The 27,179-nt window shown below is 41.9% G+C and overlaps 1 protein-coding gene across 7 annotated transcripts in view; it reads left to right on the forward strand.

Annotated features, from left to right (window-relative positions):
- The window catches only part of MGAT5 (alpha-1,6-mannosylglycoprotein 6-beta-N-acetylglucosaminyltransferase), a 336,396-nt gene that overhangs the window by 138,444 nt on the left and 170,773 nt on the right, over positions 1-27,179 (forward strand). For all 7 annotated transcript variants that reach the window (XM_086715203.1, XM_086715204.1, XM_086715202.1 and 4 more), the window contains one exon: positions 7,270-7,434. In XM_086715203.1, coding sequence (XP_086571329.1) covers positions 7,270-7,434 — 165 coding nt within the window. The remainder of the gene's footprint in view (positions 1-7,269; positions 7,435-27,179) is intronic.

Consider the following 27,179-nt stretch of genomic DNA (forward strand, 5'->3'; position numbering starts at 1 on the left):
GACAGTAGGCTGGAGAACCACTGCGTTGGAAGCATGAGCCAAGGGAACGGAGTAGGATAGCATTGGCCCCAAGTGCTGCCTTTCTTGATCATTCCCCAATTACTGATTGCCTGGGTGATCTGGGCAGTCGGGGTTTGCTGTCCTGTCTCAACAGCTTTAGCCAATAGACCTATATACTGATAGACCTTCTTCCTACCAGTAGGACTCCCTTTCTACTGAAATCCCATCTCCTTGGGCTCCAGCTCAGGCAGCAAGTCTAGCTTACAGTGCAATCTCCTTGGCTGTCCTGTTCAGGAATGTGGTAGCATCTTCCAGCTCCTACTCACCCCCTAAAGTCATGGCTTTCTGAATGTGAAAACTTAAAGAAGCTGTCAGGGCACCTGTTCTGAGATTTTTGTCGATCTTGCCCTTGATCAAAGCACTTCTGGCATGATAGAAAGCAAAGCTTACTTTCCCCAGAAGGACATTTTATATGTTTTCAATTGCTTTGATCTCATCTTTATCATGTACAGTAAGTTTTAGGAATACAGAATTGCGGTAGTGATGTTGGGATTAAATTTTTATGGCTAAGGCTTTGAAGCACAAACAAAATTTTAAAAGCCTTTTAGTAATTGAAAATTGTAATCCTGCTGAGGACACATTTTACTGCTATAATAACTGTAAAACACAATGATAAATATAAAAATGTTACACTAGAATTTGGAGGAATATATTTGCCCTAATTTCTTTGCTAAGCTCTGTAGAAATTATTCTTGGGTGAACAGTCTTATTGGATAAATGGATTATCATTAAGACTAAAACACAAAATGTTCTAGTATTAATTTAAAATTGCAATAAGACTTGTATTTTTTGCAGGTTTAACTGTAAAATGCAAAGGTGAGAAATAATTTCATCACCTACAGAGGTACAATTTCTTTAGCTTTATTGGTGGGAAGACCATAGTCTACTTACTTGTTGGTTCATTCATTCATTTGTTCATTTACTTATGTAACACACACATAACTGAGGACTATCATGTGCCAGTTGGTAAGGATACAAAGATGGGCTTGAAGCCCTGTGTGTTTTATTGACACTATTTTTTATCTTGTGTCCAGCTATCTTAAAATAGTAACTCAAATAGCTGCTTGTTGAAAATGACCTTCTTTCATATTGAGAAAGAAAACATCCCTGTCCAGGTAAAGTGCCTAGACAGTCCAACTTTTCTGATTGCTTTATATTCCATTTTCATTTCAAGGCTGCAGGTTTGGAAATGGAGACTCTTGATTATTTTTGGTGTTGGGGAGTTGCTCACGGAAGAGTGGCATCAGTGAATCTTGAGGATGGTTGGCATATGATTTAACAAAAACACATGGCAGAAGCCCAGAGGTTAGTCCCGAGAAGTGTGTTCAGAAGCAGCAGGTCAGAGATGCTTGCTGGCTGGCAGGTCCATAGTGGTTCTTAAGAGGCAGTGTGGCATTATAGGGAAGAGCTGTTGGGTCTGGAACCAGACTGTTTGAGATTGAACCCTCAAGCTGCAGTCACCTGGAACAAATTACTTAACTTCTCTGCTATGTTTTATCATTTATGAAGTGGAGATGGTAACAGTGATACATTCCTCATACTCTCATGGCAGGACTGCATGTGTTAATCCGTCAGAAGTGCTGAGGACAGTAGCTGACACACAGAAAGAGCTCAATCGATGGCAGCAGCGGTGGCAGGGCAGTGGCGGTGGTGGTGGTGGTGGTACAGGGTCGTAGGTTGTGATAGTGACCGTCGGCATCCTTCTCATCATCGTGACTTCCTTTAGTTGTACCATGTCACACAGTCAAAATGGTCACTCTCTGGTAGGTGGCATCAACAAGAGATGGTGGGTCACCCTTATTGGGGACTGTATTTTAGGAATCAAGAAAGACTAGCTTCTATTTATTTTGACTTTTTTTTTCTTAAGTATAGTTGATGCATGATGTTACATTAGTTTCAGGTCTATGACATAGTGATTTAATGAGCTTATTCATTATGCTATGTGCACCACTAGTGTACCTACCATCTGTCCCATCACATTGCTGTTACAATATCATTGACTCTATTCCTTATGCTGTGCCTCTTATTCCTGTGACTTACACGTTCCATATGTGGAAGCCTGTGCCTCCCACTTCCCTTTACCCATTTTGCCCATACCTCACCCTCTCCTCTGTGGCAGGTATCTGTTCTTTGTATTTATAGGTCTGATTCTGCCATTTTGTTTTTCTTTTTTCAGATTCCACTTATGAGTGGAACTATATGGTATTTGTCTTTCTTAGTCTAACTTATTTCATTTAGCATAATGCCCTCTAGGTCCATCCATGCTGTCTCAGATGGCATGACCTCATCCTTTGTTATGGCTGTGTAATATTCCTGTATGTGTGTGTTTGTGTGTATGTGTGTACCACATCTTTACCCATTTGTCTATTGATGGGCACTTAGATTGCTTCATAATTTGGTTACTGTAAATAATGCTGCAATAAACATAGGGGTGCATATATTTTTTGAATTAGTGTTTTCGTATTCTTTGGGTAAAAACTAGTAGTGTGATTACTGGATCATAGGGTAGTTCTATTTTTAATTTTTTGAGGAATCTCCATACTGTTTTCTAGAGGGGAGAAGCAGTTTGCATTCTTAGCAGTAGTGCACGAATATTACTTTTTCTCCACATCCTTGCTGACACTTACTGTTTGTTGTGTTTTTCATTTTAGCCATTTTGACAGGTGTGAGGTGATGATACCTCATTGTGGTTTTGATGTACATTTCCCTGATGATGAGCTATGTTGAGCATCTTCTCATGTGTTTGTTGGCCATATGCATGTCTTCTTCAGAGAAATGTCCATCTGTGTCTTCTGCCCATTTTTTAATTGGCTTATTTGCTTTTTTGTGTTGAGTTGTGTAAGTTCTTTATATGTTTTGGAGATTAACCTCTTATTGGATATATCATTTGCAAATATCTTCTCCCATTCAGTAGGTCTTTTTGTTTTGTGGATGGTTTGTTTCCTTTGCTGTGTGAAAGCATTTTATTTTGATGTAGTCCCAGTAATTCATTTTTGCTTTTCTTTGCCTTGCCTCAGGAGACATATCTAGAAAAATAATACTATGGCCAATGTCAGAGAAATTAATATCTGTGCTCTCTTTCTTTTATGATTTCAGGTCTCACATTTAGGTCTTTAATCCGTTTTGAGTTTATTTTTGTGTACGGTGTTAGAAGGGGATCCACTTTCATCCTTTTATGTGTCCAGTTTTCCCAACACAATTTGTTGAAGAGCCTGTCTTTTTCCCATTGAATATTCTTGCCTCCTTTGTCATAGATTAATTGACCATATGGTCATGGGTTGATTTCTGGGCTCTGCATTCTGTTCCATCGGTACGTGTGCCTATTTCTGTGCCAGTACCATACTGTTTTTAGTACTACAGCTTTGTAGTATATCCTGAAATCTGAAATTGTGATACCTCCAGTTTTGCTCTCCTTTTTCAAGATTGCTTTGGCTATTCAGGGTCTTTTGCAGCTCTGTACAAATATTAGGATTATTTGTTCTAGTTCTGTGAAAAATATTGTCGGTGTTTTGATAGTGATTGCATTAAATCTGTACATTGCTTTAGGTAGTCTAGACCTTTTAACAATATTCTTCCAATCCATGAGCATGGAATATGTCTTTCCATTTGTTTGTATAATCTTAATGTTGACGTGACAGTTGTGTAATCTACCTAAGAGGGTGCTCCACCAGTGACTGTCACCAGTAAGTTTGGGTTAGGGGGCTCTGTCCAGTAGTCCTTGTTGCCTTTTAACAAAAAGGCAAAAAATTGCAAAAGATTACCAGCCCTTGAGAGACCATCACCCTGGGCTAGGCTTCAGGAAGCCCCTGTAGGGAGGAGGGCCGATTCTTTCATTGTTTTTCCCATTGTATTTGTAGCAATGCCTGCAACGCCTCAGGGGCATCAGTGAATTGAAGTCACACATGATGCAAGTTCAGTGACTGTTCTCATACTTCCATTTCCTCTCTACAAAGGGGCAGTGAGGAAGATGAGGGTTGGGAGAATATGCTTAATTCTTTGGTTCTCAAATGGGAGCAGTTGTTTCCCCCCCTCCCCCTGGGACATTGGCAATGTCCAGAGACATTTTCTGTTGTCACATGAAAGGATTGCTACTGTTATTCACTGGTTAGAAGCCAAACACCCTTCGGTGCACTGGCTAGCCCTCCACAACAAATAATTACCCGGCCCAAAGTGTCAATAGTGTGAAAGCTGAGAAACCCTGATTTAACCTGTTCTAGAGGTTCAGGGCTTCGGTGTCTAGCTAATCTCAATTGCTGGTAGTAGTTAAATACCATTTTTACCTGTGTGGACTCTGGCTGGTGCGAGAGCCTGCAGGCAAAGAGGCTGGAGGTGGAGGACGTTGCTGTCCTTTATCTGAGGGGTGGTTTCTTAACACTGTGGCTGCTTCCTCGTGGTACCATTGCCCCCATCTGCCTGGCTGGCCCCTGGCAATCTTCAGAATTCTGGAAAAGCAGTTGATGCTTTAGGTTCACTGTAAGAGCAGAGCTGGTGGCTGACCCCTGCTGTTTCTGCCAGCTAAGGATGTGCCAGGGGCAGACTGTGAGTCATGCAGACCGTGGGACTGCAGCTCTTGGAGGAGACGAGCTCATGACCCCTTTGGATAAAGTGGCAAAGCTCTGTGCATCACTCAGGAAGAGATTTCTTGAGGAAAGATGAGAGCGTTTCCCAGAGGAAGGTTTCATTTTTTTGTCTGTGTATCGCAGGCTGTTACGTAGTGATTATTAAGGACATTTTATACATAGTAACTCGTTATGCCCATGTAACAACCCCAAAGAGGCAAGGGTGCTTACCACTCTTTTACAGGTAAGGAAATAGGAGTGGAGAATGAGGACGTAAACTCAGAAACCTTGGCTCCAGAGTCTGGGCCCTTAATCACAATGGTATGGGTGAAAGACACTGAATTTCACACTTGGTTTCTTCTGCTCTTGCGCTTGACTTTTGGCTGGGCCAGTGAGGCAGCCGGGAATTAGGCCAGCCTGACTCAAGTCCCCATTCCGGTTTATTATTTCTATAGCTGTGAGCATGTTATTTCATGTTCTTATCTGTAAAATGAAGTCATTTTACCTCACCTACCTCACGGAGAAGGGGGTTTCTTAGATTTGCGTGTGGCTTGCAATGGGCATTGGGGAAACATTAGTTCCCTTCTGCCCTTCTCGGTTATGATGATATTTTTAGCTCTGTTGCTCTAATGTTGTGGCCAGCTTCTTCTTACCTGTAGGAAGTATACATGCTGAAGAGCAAAAATAGGCCCGCTCTGGTGTTTGTTAGAATGAACTGACGAGTCACTCCAGAAGTTAACAGGGTGAACAAGTCTAATGTTCAGTTTGGGGAGGGTGGTGGGGAGACCATGCTTCTGCCCAGCACAGAACACCTGGCTTCCAGGATGAAGGTGTAGGCTTGGTTTCTGCTGGTAATTTTTAATCCGCTCCAGCCATGCCTCCCATCTGTAAACCACTAAGAAACACAAACTTCCATGCTAATGACATACCTTTGCTTCCATTCTGATGACTTTCCTGTTCCCTTGGCAAAATGGGACTGCCCGAGTGCCTCGCGGCCGGGGTTCAACGTCAGTTGGCTGTGTTCTGGGGTTGGTGAATTGATCTGGTATATACTTCTTTCCTGGCCAGGTGAGATCACCTGCTCAGCTCAAGTTCACCCTGTTCCTAGTAGGAGGGGAAGTGGCAACCTTGCGTTTGTCCCTGTTTAGGACTTTGCACATCCTACTACCCACATCATGCACTTCTCCCCTGGACGGCTCCCAATTCATTAATGAGGCTCGATTCTATTCACATGGGTGGCTGGCCTGTTGTCCTTCTGACTTCCTCACATGTACAAGTCAATATCTTTCTTTAATTATGAGTTTCCAGAGAAGAGAAGCTAAATTAATCTTGTACATGTGGAATACCTTGTGTACAAACTTAGTAAACGTTTACGTATACATGAGGATAAAGTGTCTGTAGTTTGTTCAGAGAGAAGTGCAGCGTTTAACCCAGTCAGATGTGTAGGAAAGGAATCCAACTCTATTTTTTACTTATGTTTATTTTGAGAGAGTGAGAGCATGAGCAGGGGAGGCACAGAGAGAGGGAAAGAGAGAATCCCAAGCAGTCTCCGTGCTGTCAGCACAGAGCCTGATGTGGGTCTCGAACTCATAAACCATGAGGTAGTGAATGAATGACCTGAGTTGAAATCCAGAATTAGACACTTAACCAACAAAGCCATCCAGACTCCCCAAAAGGGAATCAGCTCTTAAATGTAAGCATCACGAGAAAATAGCCCCAGCATCTGGAACAGTGCCTGGCACGTAGCACTTGTTTCGTAAAAATTTCTTGCATGAATGAATCTGGTCTTAATTTAAGTATCTTTCTAAATTTCACTACAGATACCTTTGAGTTACCCAGCATGCCTAGAATCTAGAACTGTAGTTTCTATTATTTCTGTAAGTAACCAACCGAAATAAAGACTTCGCAAAAAAAAAAAAAAAAAAAAAAAAAAAAAAAAAAAAAAATAGGACATGCTAGAGTATATAGCACTAAAAATAACAATGAAATTGATCCAGAAGTTACTTCAAGATGCTATCTACACTTTGGAGTTGGGATTCTGTGGGTCAGACCTTCATGCTATAAGGAGGAATTTAATAGAGTGCTTTGATAGGATGCTAAGTAACCCAGAGTTTTCTCTATCAACTTAGTAGCTGGAATTAATTTTATGTCACTTACTGCCTTACATGGACTGCAGAACAGACTGATTTGTGCTCTCTGGGCCACTGTCATCTTTAAGGTATGGTTTGTTAAAGGGGCATCTGGATGGCTCAGTCAGATAAGCATTTGACTTAAGCATTTGACTTCAGCTCAAGTCATGGTCTCACAGTTCGTGAGTTCCAGCTCTGTGTTGGGCTCTGTGCTGACAGCTCGGAGCCTGGAGCCTGCTTTGGATTCTGTGTCTCCCTCTCTCTCTGTCCCTCTCCCCTGCTTGTGCTGTGACTCTCTCAAAAGTAAAATAAACATTAAAAAAAAAAAACAAAAAAAAAAACAGGTATGGTTTGTTAGGGCAGATGTTTAAGCAGTACTTTTTGATTGTGCCACCCTTTGTTCTTCATGTCAGAGACAGAGAGGTGGTGGGGGGGAGATGAGAAAGAGCGAGCGAGCGCATGAGCCAGACAAACATACAAGGGCCAAAGAATTTTTCAACTCTTTGCATTTTCTTTCACAGATCTGAAGAAAACACTTGCTGTGCTTTTGGATAATATCTTGCAGCGCATTGGCAAGTTAGAGTCAAAGGTGGACAATCTCGTAATCAATGGCACAGGAACAAACTCGACCAACTCCACCACGGCTGTTCCCAGCTTGGTAGCACTTGAGAAAATTAATGTGGCAGGTAAGAGCAATTGTCCCTGACATGGAGTCAGACCCCGCTTACAACTGGGAAAAGAGTAAAGCAGTACAGTAGTTCTTACTGGTATAAATCCCATAAACGTGGTATGGCCCTGGAAAAGCTCATTTTAAATTTATTTTTGATGAACATGTTAAAACACGTTTTAAGTCTCATCATGATGTGTAATATCTGGTGGTTTCTGTGACACATTTCATGAAATGAGCTCCTGGAATTCACATTTAATGAGGAGATTTGTAGCATGGATAAAGATGAAATGAAACAGGTTATCTGGGAAGCTCATGCCGGTTAGAGGTTCTTTCTCCTTCCCATTTTTATCAGTTTCAAAAGTCTGTTCCATATAATAGACTGTCTCCTTCCTGTTGTTCAAGAAGAGCCACCGTTGTAGAAAATGCCTCCTATGTGTATATGGGGAAATGTAAATTCTAGAAATGGCACTTAGGAAATAAATGGCCCCTGCTTGATCTTGGCCTGATTCTGTAGCCGCTCATGGACAAAACCCTGCAGTTTTCACTGGGATGCATTTTGTCTAGTCCCTTCTTAAAATTGGATGAGAGAAGAAAAATGGATTAAAAACAATGCCCAAGTCACACACAGCACGTATTGTCCATCGCTTACATCAGATTCCCCATTGCACTGCCTGGGGTTGGCCTCTGGGTCTTTGTGGTTGAGCCAGGACTTGGTCTTCTTAGGGTGACCACTGTCATTTCTTAGAAACCCAGGACAGAGCGAAGAGCTCAAGGTTAGGATGAGGTGCTTTGGGTGAACAGTTGTGAGTTGTCTACACTCGTGGTGGTGGTATCCAAATTCTAGTTAGTGGATAAAATAAGTAGCTGGGTTATTTTTTGGTACTTTGAAAATCTAACTTAGTACTTTCTGGTTTACCTCTACCCATTTCTTGTAGAAGTGCATGGACTTAGTGGGAGCAATTCTTTTCCTTTCCTACCTCCCAGTGTCAAAACATTTAATTGTTTCACATTATGCAAGCTTGTTGTATTACCTTTTTGTTCTGTTCTGCCCTTTAGCAATTGTTAAATTACAAAATATATTTCTAATAATCCAAAGTATCCAACCAAACAAAGGTATTAAAAATAACTTTTAATTACAACACAGAGACAGTGTCATCTGGGCCATAAATCCTATCTTCCCTGCAGTTTCCAACAGCTTCTGTAATTAGACAAGAAAACCTCCCACTGTGTTGAGCTGCTTATTAATAAATGGAAGCCATGCCTCTCCGGTCTCTACTCCCCCATTCCTGTCCCCAGTAGGAAATGCTATTGAAGAGGTCCTTTCTGAGTTCTTGGCATTCTGCATTATCCTGTTTGCAGACGTGGAGTGGGGTGTTCTGCCTTTAGCTTTGCTGCCTCCCACTGCCTCTGTTCTATGAGGCCCACGTAAACATACCTGTTGTCATTCTCTGCCCTGGTAAGGGATCTTGCTGCCGCTGACTGTCCTGTTTGTGTGCCAGGCTTACAGGGAGACTTCGCTGCCTGGGCTCCAAGCCCCAGGGTACAGAATTGTGGGTAGACGTCCAGGAATGAAATAGGGGAGGGAGGGAGTTGGTGGCTCCTTTTTTCACATGGGGTTCCAGCCCCACGTATGGAGCTAGCTTACTCAGGTAACACAAACCTCTTGAACACATTCTCTAAGTTGTTGGCTCTGAGTGGGTCTCCTTTTGATGTGCCACTGGTTCTGTGTTTACGAATAATTTAAAGAACCAAAGTATTTCATGTGTTCTTTTAGGGGGGAGGAAGGAGAAAATTTAGAGCTGTGTCTAATAATTAATTAACCTCATTGTCACTCCTTGGTATATTTTGTGTGTGATACACTTTGAGATTTTTAATGGACACTTAGGAAAATAATATATATGCATAAAATCACACAAATGGTGATCCTGTAAGTGGAGGTAGCTGTGAAGGCTTCTCACACAGGATGGTAAATTTTGAAGGTGGGTAGGATTGAGGTATAGGGGCCTCATGGAAGAGTTACAGACTAGAAATGCATCGTGACCCAGAAAATAATTGGAAGGAAGGGGAGGAAACTAACATCTAGCAACCTCCCAGTTAATAACCAGTTACTGTTTGGAACTCTTGGAGGCACATGATTGTACTCTGTCTTCTCAACATCTACAAGAAGCTAGTGGTTTCACTGGTTTCATGGAGTTTAAGTGTTTGGGGGGGGGGGAACCTTTGATAGGGACCTGGAACCCCCTGAGCTCAGCTTAAGACCAAGCACCATATAGAGTGTGTGCTCCATCTTTCTTATAAATCATCTGTAAATCATCACAAATGGGTGAGTTTAGAAAAATAGGTTACTATTTTCTTAGAGGTTCCTGGAGAGCTGACAGTTTTCTGGGATATTTAATAACCTGTCTGATAAAAAAAAAAAAAAAGTTCTCTGTGTCTAATTGTCTGTTTCTTTGACCAACCTTTGCAAAAGCAAGCTTTTCCCTATGTGTGCATGTGCTTTCCTCCCTTAGCCACTGTGATGCCCACAATGGATATAGAAGTGAAAGAAAGAATGGAGGCATCCTACTTTATTTCTCCCAGAGGGTGGTGGGGACTTTATATTTTGTCAGTCAAACAACATATTTCTAAACTATTTGCCATACCTGTAGATTGTGGTGCCAAAAAGAAGGACAGAAACTTAAATTTATAACCCTTGTTCAGGAAAAAAAAACAAACAAAAAAAACATTTATTGCTGCTTTTGCCCTCTCTCTGATCTGTGGCCATACGGTCCTCATTACCTCTCTTGTCGTAGCAGAAATGGCACTTGAGCTGTGAGAGGGTTCATTTTTATAGGGTTCCAATGCTGATTGAGTGAAGTTTTTCTTTTTCTCTTTTTGCATTAAGACATGTGGTAATTGCTCAGAAATGTTCTCCCTGGTGTGTCTTTACTGCTTACTCTGGTGTCTTATTGCTTGCTGATGTTTCTGATTGCTTACTGTTGTGTCTTATTGCTTGCTGATATATCTTCTGGTTGGCTATAAACTGCTTCTAAATTGGGTACCATAGCAGTTGAAGAAGGGTTCCTTAAATTTATTTTCTTTTTAGGGATAGCTCTGTGTGTGTGCGCGCGTACACGTATGCATGTGTGCACGTGCGCGTGTGCACGCATGCGTGAGTGCTCCCTTTCTCTGTTTAGCTGTGTTCTCTGTACCTTTTATCCAAAATGGCTTTTCTTTCCAAATTTATCACTCCTGGGCTTTTTTATTATGTTCAAGTGATGTTCCCCTAGAGAAGTTTAGCTGGAAATGAACTTGATTGAAATCAAGAATTAGATTTGAACTGCATTTTCGAGCTTGGTTTATCTTGTTGAAGATGAAGGTGAATTGAAGAAATGAAAACCCAGATTTAAGAAAAATTCACACCCTTCAACCAATTGCATAGTAAATCAGTTTCTCTAGATATATTGCCTGAAAGAACTTAAATGTTTCTTTGCCAAAATTATCCACTTTCAGAATGACATTTTTGTTTTTGGAAAGACCAATTCCTCTTTTCTCTACTTTTATTATCTTAAATGATGAAGTGGAGGGAATGGCATTGGAACTGGAATAGCATCTTTGCCATGTGCTAACATAGGGAGAAGGTAAAAAAATATGTGACAATGACAATGCTGGCCTTCTGGGGACTGACCGTGTCCACTTAATCTGTTTTGTCCCTAACGTCTTATTCAAAGCCTCCCTGTTGGGAGTGCTCAGTAAATGCCCACATTGATTGGATTATGCTGGAGGGGATGGCATTTGGTTTCACTGCTAAAAGAAGTTTCTCCTTCTGGTTTCTCTTTTCCATTTCTGCTCGTGGGGAATTGCTTGGAAGTGGTGCTTGATATCTTATTTCCCTTCCTCAGACTTTAGAAGACATCATCAATGAAGTCGAATTTTTTTTTTTTTTTTTGGGGGGGGTCTGTCATGTCTGAGCTTTGTAGAGATACTTCTGTGCTGTGGAGCTTTTATAGAATGTGATGGGTACAACTCTAGATTATAATATTTTGGGTAATGGGCGCATTGTGCCTCTCTCTCCATCAGTTGAGGCAGTAAATGCATGTGTCCCTCTGCATTTATTTATTTATTTATTTATTTATACTTTAAAGAGCTAGTTGTTGTCATTCAACATAAGCTGAATAACTGGCCTGCATTCAGGGTTAGCTAGAAGGCACAACTTAATGATAACATTTCTTTCCTGTTACGATCACTTACAATTACAAGGTCATTTGGGAAACACAGCCACAAAATTGAAGTTGCAGGCACAACTCCAGTGGCTGTTTTCTAATATTTAGTCTAAACTGAATGTTAGCTAGCCCAGCATTTTCCAAACATCAGTAGCCACATGCAATGTATTGCAGGTGAAGTGCAACATATTTGAGCCTGGATGCTGTTCTCAATAATAATAATAATAATAATAATAATAATAATAATAATAAAAGAACCATAATTATTATTCTACCACTTAAAAGTTGAAAATGAAAAATGTCCCTGCTGAGTTTCAGGACTTGCATTTGGAAGTGCAATTTTCCCCCTTTTGTGCTGCTAATGGACCTTGAAATTAAGTTGCACCTGTGTTGTTTCCTTGTTTGGGTTACCCACACTGTCATTTGTGGGTTGGGTAGCACCTGAAGTGCCCCAACCCTGTGCTCAGCTTAACAGGTGGCTTTCTCAGGATCAGGTAACAGCCAGGCAGTGGCACCCCCCCAAATGCTGCCAAGAAACGGGGCAGAGAGCAAGAGACAACTGTGTCTTTCTCCTGCATGTCTCTTTCTGTTTCATTCTTTGTAGGGGCAGGAATAAATATGTGGCTACCTGTCAGGAACAATTCTTATGGTATCTTCCTAGAAAAATCTGTCATTGTTGGTGTGGTTTTCACATTGTGTGTGGTCATGGTGTTTTGGTTTTTATCATGAAGAAGGAGAAGGAGGGCAGGAAGAGGAAGACAAAGAAAACTATAGTTCAGAAGAAGTGATGCTGACCTTTGAGCATGGTATTTATAGCTCTCATTCTCACCTGCAGGCTATTTTGCCCCCCTGGCCATACTTGGCAGTGTCTGCAGACATTTCAGTTGTCAAACTGAGGAAGTGTTATTGACGTCCAGTAGATAGAGGCCAGGGATGCTGCTGAACATTCTACAGTGCACAGGCTAGCTGCCACTACAGAGAACTATCTAGCCCAAAATATCACTTGTACTGTGGTTGAGAAACTCATATCTACAGGATATTGTTGGAGGTGTTCCACTTATTACCATTGCAGAAACATGCTGGAGATGTTGCACTTTCCTGATGAGCCAGCTGAGACCTAAAGTCTCCTCCTCTCTTCCTAGCAAGGTTTGTTGTTGTTGTTGTTGTTGTTGTTGTTGCAAGTCCTCAGCCCCAACAACTGTTAGCTTTGCAACCGATCTTTGAGACCTCCAAGAAAGAGATTTTCATAAATTCCCAGAAGGCACTTTTGGGCTCCTGACCTTAAGAAACTCCTTTCCTGGACCCAAACCGGTAAATTTTTGGCAACACACATTTTACTCCTGCTTATATAGAAGGTAATTATTTCTTTTCATGAAAGAGCTGCTAATTCAGAATAATGATGGCAAAGTAGTCTGAGAGAGTGGATTTAAATTACAAAAATGTTTTAGAGGAAATTCTATTTTATTAATTTTAAGCAGAGTATATAATTATCAAGACATGAGAGAGTAAATTAAATTAGTTAAGGAAAATAAGACAGGTCCCCCAATATCTACTTTACAGCACGGAACACCCTACACAGCGTGTTTGGAGCAGTAGAAAAGGAGACCATTCTGAAAAGGTAGGTTGAGGGAATATATGAAGAGTTTTCCTTGTAAAACTCAGGAGTTTGTATTTGTTCTGTAGGCAATGACAGCTGAGGAGGGTTTAAATAAAGCAGGAGGATAATAAGATGAGACCTGTATTTTCAGAGAAGAATTGGTGGCCATGTGGAAGTGGGGTGCTTTAAAGGGGGTCCTCTGGGAAGCCAGGTGAGAGAGTTTAGTGCACTGGGCAGGGGAAGGCCTAAAACGAGGCATGTGCGTGATGCCCAGGGGAAGGGGGGGTTGGAAACCCATGTCTGGTGGAGCTGATGTGAGCAGGACGTGGTGGACCATGAGCGAGGATGAGGGAGGAGCTGGTGTCATGACTGGGTGATGCCTTTATTGATGAAACAAGCCAGCAAAGGCGGGATCTTGTGAAGACAGTACCCATATGTCAATGTGGATTGCTTTGTTGCGAGCCAGTTGTTTAGGAATATCAGTGTAAAGGAAGTTGGGACATTGGTTTCAGTGCTCAGGACATGAAAGACTTCGCGGAGGGGCAATGTTTTGCAGCCAGGCTGCCCTGGTTCAGCTCTTGGCTCCGTCAGTTCATTCCTTTGTGACTTTAGGCATCTTTCTTAACCTTTCTATGGCTGTACAATTGGGGGAAAAATAGTAGTTACCCATTTCATGGGGATTATTTGTGAGGATTAAGTGAGATAAGTAAACTACTTAGACCATGCCTCATACAAAGTCAGCACTAAATGAGTGTTTGTTGTTTATTAGAATATTACCACTGATAGTGAATGAAATGACTAATATTTGTGTAGTGCTGTATAGATTAGAAAATATTTTCATACATGTTTCTTCATTTGAGTGCTTTAAACTTTGAGTTTCCAAATAGACCTTTTTTTGTCAATCCTTCCTGACCTTTATGAAAGGCTTAGTAGGAAACCCACCTGTTTATCAATAATTTCTTTGCAAGAAGCAAAAAACCGTAAACAGAAAGGTAGTTCAGGGCCCATGCAGTTAGCTAGTTCCAGAGATGGTGCCGAGCTCAGCACTGCTGGCTACAGACGTGGGGACCATCTTTAAGAAACTCAGCTGTACCGCCTTCTGAGTTGGCTTCATTCTAAGTCCATCTTCCCAGGGTGGTGGCAGAAAGGGTCACAGAAGCCTCTAGGTTTGGCAACATTCTCGGGGAAGATTCTGATCATCTTGCCTATCCATGACCTAGTCACAGTGCTCAGTGACATCTTGATTGGATGTGACTGGATCATGCAGGTCACCCTGGGGTTTCAAACTGGGGACAGGGTCCCTAAACAGATTGCAGGCAGCAAGCAGATAAAATAGGAATGACTACCAGAGACCCTTACCACGCTGTGGTTTGGATTCCCACAGTTGTCCTAAGGCTGACTCCAACTTTTCTTGAGGGTTCAGAGGACAAAGCTTCTAGAATGCTGACCTTTCGTCTCCCATTTTATTTTATTTTTTTAGATATTTATTTTTGAAACTGAGAACAAACTGAGGATTGATGGGGGGTGGGAGGGAGGGTAGGGTAGGTGATGGGCATTGAAGAGGGCATCTTTTGGGATGAGCACTGGGTGTTGTATGGAAACCAATTTGACAATAAATTTCATATATTAAAAAAAAATGTTTATTTTTGAGAGAGGGAGGGAGGGAGGGAGCATGAGCAGGGGAGGGGCAGACAGAGAGAGAGACAAAGAGAGAAAGAAAGAATCCGAAGCAGGCTCCAGGCTCCGAACTGTCAGCACAGAGCCTGATGTGGTACTGAAACTCATGAACTGTGAGAACATGACCTGAGCCGAAGTCGGACGCTTAACCAACTGAGCCAGCCAGACGTCCTCTCCTGTGTTAAAGGCTGCTGTGGCTGAGTGCACCAGCTGTGCTCGAGCCAGCCACACCCATGCCATGCTGTTTGTTTATGCTCTTATACATTTACATGTTTTTGTCCTCAGCCTGGAATGACTTTCCGTTTTCCTGGCTCTAATTTACCATCTTTTCCAAGACTCATCTGAAGCACTGTTTCCCATAAAAAGTCTTCCTGAGATCCTTCCAAGCCTTCTGGTGCCTTTGCTTTGTATTCGCACGAGTGCTGTGTACATCCTTGGACTTTCCCATGCTTTGCCTGTCTCCACAGTCAGGCTCTAAGCTCCTTAAAGGCATGGGCAAAATACCCTACATTTTTCTTTTGGACCCAGTACCTAGCTGGGAGTCTGGCAAGATAGCAGATTCTGAATAGGTGCCCAGCTGAATGCCCTTCTCCCTCTCTGGGACATGCGCCAGGTCAACCACTGTCTTAGAACTTTTATCAGGACGGTGACGACCACGTGGTCAGTTCTAGATCACTGTGTCTGCCACGGCCTGCGTTGACAGTTTCCTGAATAGTAAGTCCCAGAAGCACCTGGAAAGCTGACTGCTAACTTGTTCAAAGGGGAAAATGCTTTTGCTCTACTACACTTTCTGAAAACTAAGGTGTTATAATAAGATAATCTGTTTTGTAACTTTTGGTGGCTAGTTATTAAGTAGGATTTCAACAGTTCGAACTAGCTATACTACAAGAGATTGCCCCGAATGAATAGTCCTTACAGAAATGCAGGAACCTACCAATCTTAATGCCTTTGGACTTCTTACTGACCTTTCAAAGAGTACGTGGCTTTTCTTCATTTTAAAACATCAGAGTATGTATTCCTGTGGAGAATCCTGTTCTTCCCAGCCACTTGAGGGTGAAGAACAGGAGCCCTTAGGAACGTGCACTGTGGGACTGACCTTGACACTTGTGTAGGCTTTACTTTTGTTTATAAAAATGTCCCCACACAGGGCTGTTGAGTGGATCAGAGATGGGACATACTGAAATAGATTTGTTTGTTTTAATCAGAAGGCAACCGATCCTACTTAGTCTAATTTGGCTAAATGAGGTATGTATATACAGTTGTGCTATCAGTCTACATATTGTATTGATTTAGTAGACATTCTGCAGCCACAGCATAGCATGTGGTTTCTCACAGATACTCCCTTGTCTTGGGCACTCCATCCTTTACCTGTTTGTTTGTTTGTTTGTTTAATGTTTATTTATTTTTGACAGAGCATGAGCAGGGGAGGGACAGAGAGAGAGAGAGAGAGAGAGAGGGAGAGGGAGACACAGAATCCAAGGCAGGCTCCAGGCTCTGAGCTGTTGGCACAGAACCTGACCTGGGGCTCAAACTCCTGAACCATGAGATAATGGCCTGAGCCAAAGTTGGAAGCTTAAATGACTGAGCTAAACAGGCACCCCCATCCTTTACCTGTTTTTATTGACACATATTTTAGTAGAGGCATTCCAAAGCCTGAGATTTAAAAATTGGGAAAAATTGTAGAATTGAAGTTGTTTCAATGAGGGTGGGGGACTATCTGTTTCTGGGTAGTTAAAACAGTTTCTTAGGTACAGAAGCTTGTGGGGTTTTGATGGATTTTCTTTTAAGCTGTGCTTTTTGGCTTTGCATACCCATGGCTTCTAAAATTAGACGATCTAAATGAAAATCAGTTACTAGTTTTTGTTGATGTTTTTTCCTTCTCAGCGTATCTCAGAAAAGGAAGAGAGAAGGCCACTGTGGTGAAGGTGGCCTGAAATTTTTTGCTGAGTTTAAAAAGGAAGCAAAGAGGTATATAGTTAGATGTGTCACTCAGAAGGACACAGCTGCCCCACAGTTCTGGGCAGCAGATGTCATCTTCATTACTGGCCACAATGGTCTCTTTTTTCTGTGTCTCCTTTACCTTTACACATTCAGCAGACCTCATGCTCAGGATCACAGCACCCAAGTCCATTTATGTCAAGCTGAGGACCTGTAGCATTGACAGAGCCAGCAGGGGACTATGTGTCTGGGGTCGACAGAAAGTTGAAACTGCATTTTGATTGGCCTTGTGAGAGCTGGCCGATGACACTGTTAGCTGGTTTCAAACTGTCTTGACCTTTCATGTTGGTGAGCTTTTTAAGTCAACATTCACAGTGGGAACTTTCTACCTCCATGCAGCTAGAGATGGGTTCTTAAAACAGTCATTACAGAAAGGCTACAATGAGCGTCAAATGAAGGATTTGTGCTGATGCTCTCCCTACACCCCCTTGTTGGTGACAAGATTGAATGGCAGCTATAGGATTGTGGTTTAGACACAGACTGGATACTGACAGCCTGGATCCAGTTCTAGCTGTGCTACCTATCTGTGTGTCTTTGTAGACCCAGTCAGTTTCCTCATCAGTAAAATAGTGATAAAGTACCTGCACCAGGGGATTGTTTTGAGGACTATGAATTCATACATGGAAACCACTCAAGGCCAGGCACAAATTAAGAGCTTGGTAACTTTTGGCCATTGGGACATGCACTTCTTAACCGGACTGAGAATTTGACCTGTGAGCCAGAGTGTACATGGTCATTGCTTATTGAGTGTGTAAACTACCCAGTCCTAATGCAGTATTTTGTAGGGAAAATAGTATAGACAACCGGGGGAAAGGGATTTCTGGAAGCTGCTTGGCAGTCACAGGCTAGACGTAGTCTTTGGCGTTAGACACTCTTGAACAGAACTCCTGGCCCCCTTTTTTTACTCCTTGTTGGCATCTAGTTTCCACTGAGCCTCAGCCTCACTCTCTGTACAATGGAGATAGTGATGCCAACGCTTATCCTCACATACCCGTGAGGATGCAGTGAGATCATGTATCTGAGAGCCTGGCATGGTGTCTTAACCCCACTTACTCACAGACACTGCCCTTTGGGGTTAATAACCTCATTAAGAGGGAGGGGGCACAAACATAATCTGGCAAACACTGTCGTATGTTTTATACAACCAACACTGCCTGGATGGTGCCAGGCCTTGAGTCAGACAGCGGAAATGCAGCCAGGTGAGAAACTAGGGCTTCTGTTGTGAATGGAGGACCACACCGCGTACTGGAGGAGGAAGGAGCGAGTATTTGGCAGTGCTCACAATACCTTTCTTGACCCTCAGCCTAGAGCTTCTTTCACCCTAGTTCAAGAGGACCTGTTGGCTTTTCCTGACCTTTTGGCCTTGGGAATGACCTTTAAACTCTGTAGCCATCCTAAGGACAAGGATAGGGATAGGAGTGACTGACAGGAATTGGCACAGAGGAGTTTTCATAATCCTATGGTGGAAGTCATGCAGTCCTGGTGACAGCAAACTGCAGAAGTCTGGAAACTGTGCCTGACCCCTCCCTGTCTTCTCACTCCATAGTAGGGAGGATAATTCCTGTACTGTAGAGCTCAGCTCTTAAGGGAAGACAGTCATTAACCTGTCTAAACTTTATGCTAATGGAACTTTCTCAATAATTGCTTTCATTAAGTATGGTTAATATGAGCAGTACAAGTTATGGCAAGATTAGCAGGAGAACAAAGTAAATATTTAGGACTTTATTTCAGGGTTCATTGGGGTTGGGGCAAAGAGAAGATTAGTAAAAGCTTAATCTAATGGTGTCTGCCATCGAAACATAATAGACCACTTGACTGAAGTTCCAGTGGTTTCTCCTCAGTGGCTCTCTTGATCCCAACCAGGTGTCTTATAGCTGATGGTTTGAGCTATGTTCTCTCCTTACATTTTGGCCCCTATCAAACAGAATAACATGGTGAGAAACTGCCTTCCCTCTACTTCCAGCAATGTTGTGAGGATTAACAAGGTGGGTTTTGGCCCATGGCTATGCCATGTAGGGAGGACTGTTATTCCCTTAAAGTAGAGGGCTGTTAGTAGCAGCTGAGTTGGCCAAGAAAGCCCATGATGAGTGCTTGCTTGTGGCTGGACATGCTGACCTGTCATCTAAGTGTGCCGAGGGGTTCCCTTAGCTGTGGTTTTCATGCTTCTAGGCTACCAGTGACGAAAAGTAGCCACAATCTCTATCTTTGACTTTATGTAATAATAGGGTGGTGTTTTCAAAAGGAAAGACTTTATGCACTTTTTTATTATAAAAAAGGATAAAGTTCTGCTAAAAATTTGCAAATCAAGCAGTAAATCAGGTGAGGAGAGAGTGGGGAAGGGGGTAGTGTTTCACATTGGGTAGGTTGTCAGGGCAAACCTCTGAAATGACACTGAACAGACACTGAAATGAGTGAGGGAGGGAGCCATGAGGATCCCTGAGGGAGGTTGTTCCATGTAGACGGAACATGATGAGACCCAGGTGTTTGCAGCGACAGGAGTACAGGCTCCATGCTCAGGCTGCTGGGGTTTGAATCTGAGTTCCAACAGTGGTGTGACTTGGGCCAGCATGTGGAGGGAAGTAACATCTCTATCCCCTCATCTCTACTGTAGAAGCTAGCTCCCAGGACATTGGGAGGCCACATGAAAAAGTGCATATGAAGAAGGGCTGGCACAAAGTGCTCAGAAAATAATGGTCATCATTATAATGATCAAATTGGTTTCGGCAAATGGTTTTAAAAGGCTCTCTGTGTGACTTTGTTCCATAGACCTTTTAACCAACGTTAAGGAGCTTTAAAATTGTATCAGAGGCACCAAAGTGGGGGAAAGTTCTATTTATTTCAAGGAATAAGCTAAATATAGTCAAGACTTTAGCAGAAGGATCACACATTTTGGGTGGGATTTGGGCTTTTGGTCATGAGGTGGGCATAGTTTGTGGAGATCAATTTCTTGTATATATGTTCCTGTCTATATTCAAATAAAAAAACATTATTGAAAAATGTAGTGTTCATTTTTTTACAGAAACCATCCTCTGGTTTGGGAGTGTTAGTGTGTGACCTTGAGTCCTCAGAAAGCCACAGTGAAGTTGTCATTAGTTCTATGTGGTATTTGTGAGGCTTGACCTACACTGGGTTTTTGGTCATGGTTTAATGTGTCCTGAAAGATGGTACTTGGATAAGTAAGTCATAATGGTATGTCTAGATCCAGGGTCCAAATTTTCTTACGGTTTGAGTTCAACTACTCTGCTCCCTTTGACTTGGGTTAAAATCTTGGGAGTCATGGGGTGAAGGTCTGGCCCTACCTCCCAGTCTGCACAAAGCTCCCTTCTGTAGATGATATTCAGTCTCTGACAACTCTGGTCTTAGTCTCCCGGTGGGGAGACTCACAGATTCCCCTGCCCACTGGGTTCTCTCTGTGTGTTGGCAGGGCAGCAAAGACTGGCTTGGTGGCTGGCTTGACTAGGTGGCATTAAGAAGATTTCAGAACATCAGCCAGCCACAAGCTGAAGGATACCAGGCTAGGAGCTGTGAGCTCTGTTGAAGGAATATAGGACCAGGACCCAGGAGGTCTGGGTTTTGGGCCTGCTGCTGTCAGAACTGACTGTGAGATCATCCATTTTGTCTGTTTCTTTTTTCAGAGCCAGGCTTTCATGGCCTTTTATATTTTTTATTTTTTTTAAGTTTATTTTTAGAGAGAGAGACAGACAGACACACACATGCAGAGGGACACACAGAATCCAAAGAGGGCTCCAGGCTCTGAGCTGTCAGTACAGAGCTGGATGTGGGGCTCACACTCAAGAACCACGAGATCATGACCTGAGCCAAAGTCAGACACTTAACCGACTGAGCCACTCAGGTGCCCCTCCTGGCCTTTTAGAAGTGAAAGAGATTAGCATGACCTAATCTTCCCTCCAAAATGAGGAACTGTGACCTTCCAAAATCCTTGATGCATGATCCTCCAGCCTTATCTGAACAATTCTAGATGTCACACGAATTCCGTGGACCACATTTGCATCATAGTCTCCGTCAAGGAGTAGCTGACTGTGGCCCATGGGCCAAATCTGGTCCACCGCCTATTTTTGTAAACACAGATTTAAAATACAGTCTTGCCTGTTTGCCTTCCTTACATGGCTGCTTCTGTGCTTGTGCTCCAGAATCGAGAAGTTGTGGAAGCTGTCATGGAGACCTTATGGCCCCCAAAGCTGAAAATACTTATGATCTTGCTCTTCATAGAAAAAGTTCTGTGGCCCTTGGTCCAAATGAATGGTGCTCCCTGGAGTGCAGCACCAGCCTGTGCCCTGGGGCCCTGGGAGGGCTCAGCCTGTAAAAGATAACTGCCTAGGTTCTTCGGGCAGCTCTTGGTGGGTGCTTCCACTTGCTGATCCTGGCTTCGCCTTCCAGACAAAGTCCTACTCATCTTGGCAGACTTGGGTGATGTGTCCCGTGGCATATTTCTTTTCAGGCATACGTACTCACCATCCTTGGGTCTGCCACCGGGCCATTGCTGGTACAGAGTCTTGATCCCTTCCCCTCCGGTTGCCCTCATTTGAGCACACTCCAGTTTGCCAGTACTCTCCACTTACAGTGGGAAGCCAGAACTGTGTTCGTTCCTCCAGAAAAGGAGGGATCCAGAGCTCAGAGGAAAAGAGGGGCCTTGCCCTCTGGTTCTGTGCCCTGGGCCTCTGTGTAACCTGAATGCACAGCAACCACAGCATGCTGCAGCTGTGACTCCAGGACCAAAGCTTCCAGTGTGTTCTGTATGGGCTCTTGTTAAGCCAAGTTGTCTCCCTATCCCTGTTCTTCTTTGGCCCCTCTGTCACACTCATGTCAAAACTTATTTATATTCCTGGAATATGGAATTTTGCCTTGATCCCTATTAAGTATTATTTTACTTATTTTGTAAATATTTAAATGTTATATTGACTCTTGAACGTTTTTGTTGTCTGCTGAATTGTTAGTTTTTTCTTCCAGATGGGTCTTCAGTATTTCATTTGGCTTTCAGTCCACACTTGAGATAGCTTCCAAGTTGACATGGTTCCATAGGTGAACATTGTTTTAGTATAATTGCTCACCCTGTACAAATATAGCTAGCTAGTCTGTCACTCTCCCATCATAGTGTGAAGGGGTTAAAGTCAAGATGTCCTGTCATGGGACATTTCCCTTTTTTCCCCATTCCTGGTCTTAGTACCCTTTTAAAAGGGGGCAGGGAGGCAGCTGTGGATACTGTTAGTTTAATTGGTATTCTCAGTACTGTTAAGTCATCTGTTTAATAACCTTCTCTAGAATTTTGCCAGAAATTCATGAGAAGCTTATTCTAACTTTTCATAATCGTATGTTTTACCATGTTTGAGTATGAAGGAAACATTTTACTATCTCTGGTCTTCTCAACACTTCCTTAATCATGGTGCAAACCTTCCTCATCCTTCAAATCTCATCATACTTTGCCATTCTATAGATTTTGACAGTAGAAATTCAAGGCAGAGTTATTGAAGGCAATACAGAAAATACTTAAAGCATTATATGAAATTACGGTGAAAATAATCACCTAGGTATGCCTCGTGTGGCTCTAACACATTGACCTCGGTAAATGCCAATCCAACTAATAGAGCTCTGATTCATTTGCTTTCTAACCGAATAGCTTGTTACTTTGCTGCTAAACATCTCTTGTGTCTCTTGAACCTTCGTTATTTGCAGAAGAGAGCTCACACATCCTTTCCAAGTTGATCAAGTTCCCTTTGAAACAGCCACTTTCTTAGTAAAAGCAGCAGTTGTAAACATTTGACACGGCGGGCAAGTCACTGCCCAGTACTGGTCTTTGTAGCCATTCTCCTCTCACCCATTCTCAAACCTGGCACTTGCGGCACATCGATTCTGAGGAGTCCATGGAGGGCTGAGTACACGGTGTTTATTCCTGAATGTAGCTGAACAGATCAGATCTGTGGGTGTTTACAAAACAGAACCAAAAAAGATAGGACCACTGTTTATTGATGGCTTATTGTGTAACAGACACAAATAATCATTTTAAAATACTTTATTTTTCTTAGAGCAGACCTGCAAAATAATTACTCCAATTTCAAAAGCAAAGCAGGGTAGGACATGGTGTCAAATCTGCCCAAGCTGGTGAAAGCCTGAGCGGGATTCAGACCCCAGTTGGATTGAACCTGAGTCTGTGTTCAGAAATGCTGCCCACAGCTGGGATGATAGAATTTCACTGAACATCATGCAGAAAGATGACACATGGGGTGTTTTTAAAGACAAGAATAGTTTAAGCTCAGGAGGGAAGACAGTCTAAGAGCCAGGACCTTTTTGTGATTTGGATGTGATGGTAAATGTTTCCAGTGCTAAGCATACTTTGTTTTCTGAGTTTTGATTTTTTTGGTCTTCTTTTTGTTGTTGTTGTTGTTTTTGTTTTTTGATGTCATGTATTAATTGCCGTTGAATTTTCTTCTTGCCATTAAATATTCCAAATGAGATCATTTTCTCTTGAGAAATACTAAGAACTGTTTTCCAATTTTCATTTTTTTTCCTGCCTTAAAAATTGGAAACACTGTAAAAATGCTTGATAGAGTGATGCAAAGTCATTGTAGGAAATTTGGAAAATAGAGAAAAGAATAAGTAAGAAATAAAAAGGACTTGCAATCCTATTATGTAGAGCACATGACTGTTAACATATGATTATTGTTTACTCTTTTTCCTATGCATAAAAACGACAGTTGTACTCCGTGTAATTTTTAAGTCCTGATCTTTAAGGGAGCATTCTCTCATTTTTTTTATTCTTTAAAAGCTTTAATTTTTCTTAAAAAAAATTTTTTTTTAATGTTTATTATTTTTGAGAGAGAGCAAGGAGGGGAGGGTCGGAGAGAGAGTGAGACACAGAACTGGAAGCAGGCTCCAGGCTCTGAACTGTCAGCACAGAGCCCGACGCAGGGCTCAAACTCACAGACCGTGAGATCATGACCTGAGCCAAAGTCAGCTGCCCAACTGACTGAGCCACCCACGTGCCCCAGCTTTAATTTTTTCTTAAGTTCATGTATTTTGGGGGATGAAATGGGGAGGAAGGGCAGAACGAGAGTAGAAAGAGAGAATCCCAAGCAGGCTCCACACTGTCAGTGCAAAGCTCGATGCTGGGCTTGGACTCAGGAACCATGAGATCATGACCTGAAGTCGGACACTTAACCGACTGAGCCACCCAGGTGCCCCTAAAAGCTTTATTTTTAAAGTAACTATGTAATATAATCTTATTTCCTTAACTAGGTTCCTATTTTTAAATCTCTCCTCCCTTTTTTCCTGTTACAAAGATGATTGTAGTGAACCCATATCCCTATCTCTGATTATTGTCTTGGGAGAAATTCTTAGATCTAGAATGACTAGGCCTAAAGTATAAGCATTTTTTAGGTTTAATTTTAATTTTTTATCAAATTAGGACATGTACATAATTTTAAACCTCAAATACCATGGGCTTATAACAGTTACAGTCCCCTGTCCTATACTTCTGTTTCTGCCCCCATTGCTGACTTCAGTTCCTCAAATACAAATATACCTTTAACTTTTTGAGTTATTTCTTCTAATATATGTTTTCATATTTCTCATTAACATGTTTATCCTGCTTTTCCTTATCTTGCAGTTTTCAACATTATCTACTGATTTTCTGTAACGGGGGATGGGAACTTAGCTTTTTGACACTACTTACAAACCTACATTGTATTTTATGGTTCTACACCATTGCCCACACATTCTCCCTCATCCTCCAGAACCCTGATATCCTGATGCTGTTGTTGTTGAATGAGGGGTCAGTGCTTACTCTATAAAGACACTGCTTAGCCATCCAGTTAAATGGTATGATAATGAATTGCCTTTTTGGTACATCTTTTTGTTTCTCTCAGAGTTAATAATTCTTAAATTTCTTAGTTTTAATTAATTAGAGCAATAAATATTTACTAATTACTTTCAGGATGCCGGAAGTACATCAGTGTGAACAAAACAGAAAAAATTCTTGGCCTTACCAAAATTCAGCTCTGAGTTTTTCCCATCAGAATTGCTCTTCATATGGCCAGCAGATCAAAGAGTCCATTAGATACATTTTTTATTGAACACCTTTCTTCCCAGAGCCTTTTACCCTGCTGTAGTCTGACCTGGTGGCTTTCTGGACCTGCTGTTCAGTTGTCGTGGGGTTGTCTGTTCCTGTGCCTTGGGAAGAACCTTTCCCTTCGCCTGTGTTGTTGGGTCTCCTAGTTCCTGGATTCATGTCTTCCTCTTTTTTGGTTTATTCCCTCAACCGGATAAAGCTCATCTTCTAGTAGTTTCCTCAGTACAAGGGGAGAAAATTTTTGAAGTTTCTTGAGTATTGGAAAATAAGATTTTAAAAAATTGAGGCATAATTGGCACATTATATTAGTTTCTGATAAACAATACATTGATTTGATATTTGTAATAAGTCTAGTTAATGGAAAATATTTTTATTCTATCTTGAATGATACATTGGTTAAATGTAAAATTAGTTGAATGTAAAATTCTAGGTGTAAGAATTATTTTCCTTAAAAACCTGAAAACCTGTTTCTTTGACTGGTTTTTGGTGTTGTTTTTGGGAAGTCCAGTGGCATTTTCCTACCTGGGTGTGACCTGTGGCCCTTCTGAAAACTTCTGGAATTTACTCTCTGCCCTGTGTTCTGACATTTCTTGAGCTGGTGTGGGCCATATTTCATCATGATTCTGACCCCTTTATGGACTCCTGCCATTGAGATGTTTGGGTCTTCCTTGTGTGGAAAGTTTTCTTGAACTATTTATTTAATCGTCCTTGCTCCTTACCCTACCTCACGTTTCCTTTTAGAACAGTAATTGGAATTTGCACATACATGATTGATTTCCCCTCTCTTTATGCTTAACTTTGCTCTCCTCTTACCCTTCTGTTCATCTTTTTGCACTATTTTCACAACTTTGTATGCAGCTTTTCTCCTGAATGTGTTAATTCTTCTATTTTAGTCTTCATTTACCAGAGTGCTTGTTCTCTCAAGGTTCCTTTTTTTTTTTTTTTTAAGTTTGTTTATTTTTGAGAGAGAGTGAGAGAGAGCAGCAGAGGGGTGGAGAGAGAGGGAAACAGAGGATTCAAAGCAGGCTCTGAGCTGTCAGCCAGCACAGAGCCTTGATGCTGGGCTCAGACTCATGAACCATGAGATCATTACCTGAGCTGAAGTCGGATGTTTAACCTACTGAGCCACCCAGGAGCCCCATCCTTCTTTTTCTTTCTTTCTTTCTTTCTTTCTTTCTTTCTTTCTTTCTTTCTTTCTTTCTTTCTTTCAGTAGCATCCTTTTCTTGTTCTGGTTTTATGAATCAATATATTTTTTGCTTATCTGTTAGATATTTATTCCAGGATTACAGTATCATTAAATAATTTTGTTTTCTGCGTTATTGCTGTTTCCTCTAAGTTTTGTTCTTTTTCTCTCTCTTTCTCTTAAGGAGTTCATTTTGATTTCTTTCATGTTAGAGTGTTTTCTTGAATGTTTGGTAACCTATCGGTGTTACTTCATATTTGAGGGAAGGCCGTATGCAGTGCTGTGGTTTGCCGTGGATGAGGGTTGACAGCTACTGGGTCTTCTCACAGGGAACCAGAGATGGCATGAGAAGACCCCAGATGTTTGTACTTGTCTTTTCTCTCTCTGGTTAGTTTCCTCAGAGATGAGTTCGCAAGTGCCCAGGGGACCAAAAGTGTCACTGCTAAAACTCTGCTGCACAGCTGGAGACAGGGGCCTTTGAAAATAGGGAGTAGAGACCTCACTTGCACTTCTCTGGTCTCTCTGCTACTCTAGGTCTAGAACCTTTTTTGTTCCAGCGTCTCCAGAGAGCCAACCTTTGCTCTTTGTGACCTGAAGTCTCTCTTGTTAACGTGTTAAGACTTGATCGACATTACACGTTACACTCTCACCAATTAAATGAGTATTCCTGTTTTACATTCTCTAAATACTTGGTATTTTCTTAAAAAAAAAAAAAAAAAAAACTTGCTGATATAATATATAGAAAATGATATTTTACAAGTGTTTTTGTGATTACTAGAGAAGTGGAATGTTTTCCCTGTTTCATGGGACTTGTATATTATATGAATGTCCTGTTCTTGTCTTTGTTTTTATTCTCCTGAGCACCCACTGAAGTTTGGATTCTGTTGCTGCTGTCTGGAAATGAAGGCCTCCTTTATTTTGTTGGTTTTGTGTGATTATCTCCCCGACATGGCATTAGCAGCCTCCTTTGAGGATAGAGGCACTGAAATGCTTTATCTGGCACATGATAGGCATTTCTTA

Source organism: Puma concolor, chromosome C1 (genome assembly GCF_028749965.1).
Source record: "Puma concolor isolate L17-30 chromosome C1, mPumCon1.1.hap2, whole genome shotgun sequence".
Classification (NCBI taxonomy): domain Eukaryota; kingdom Metazoa; phylum Chordata; class Mammalia; order Carnivora; family Felidae; genus Puma; species Puma concolor.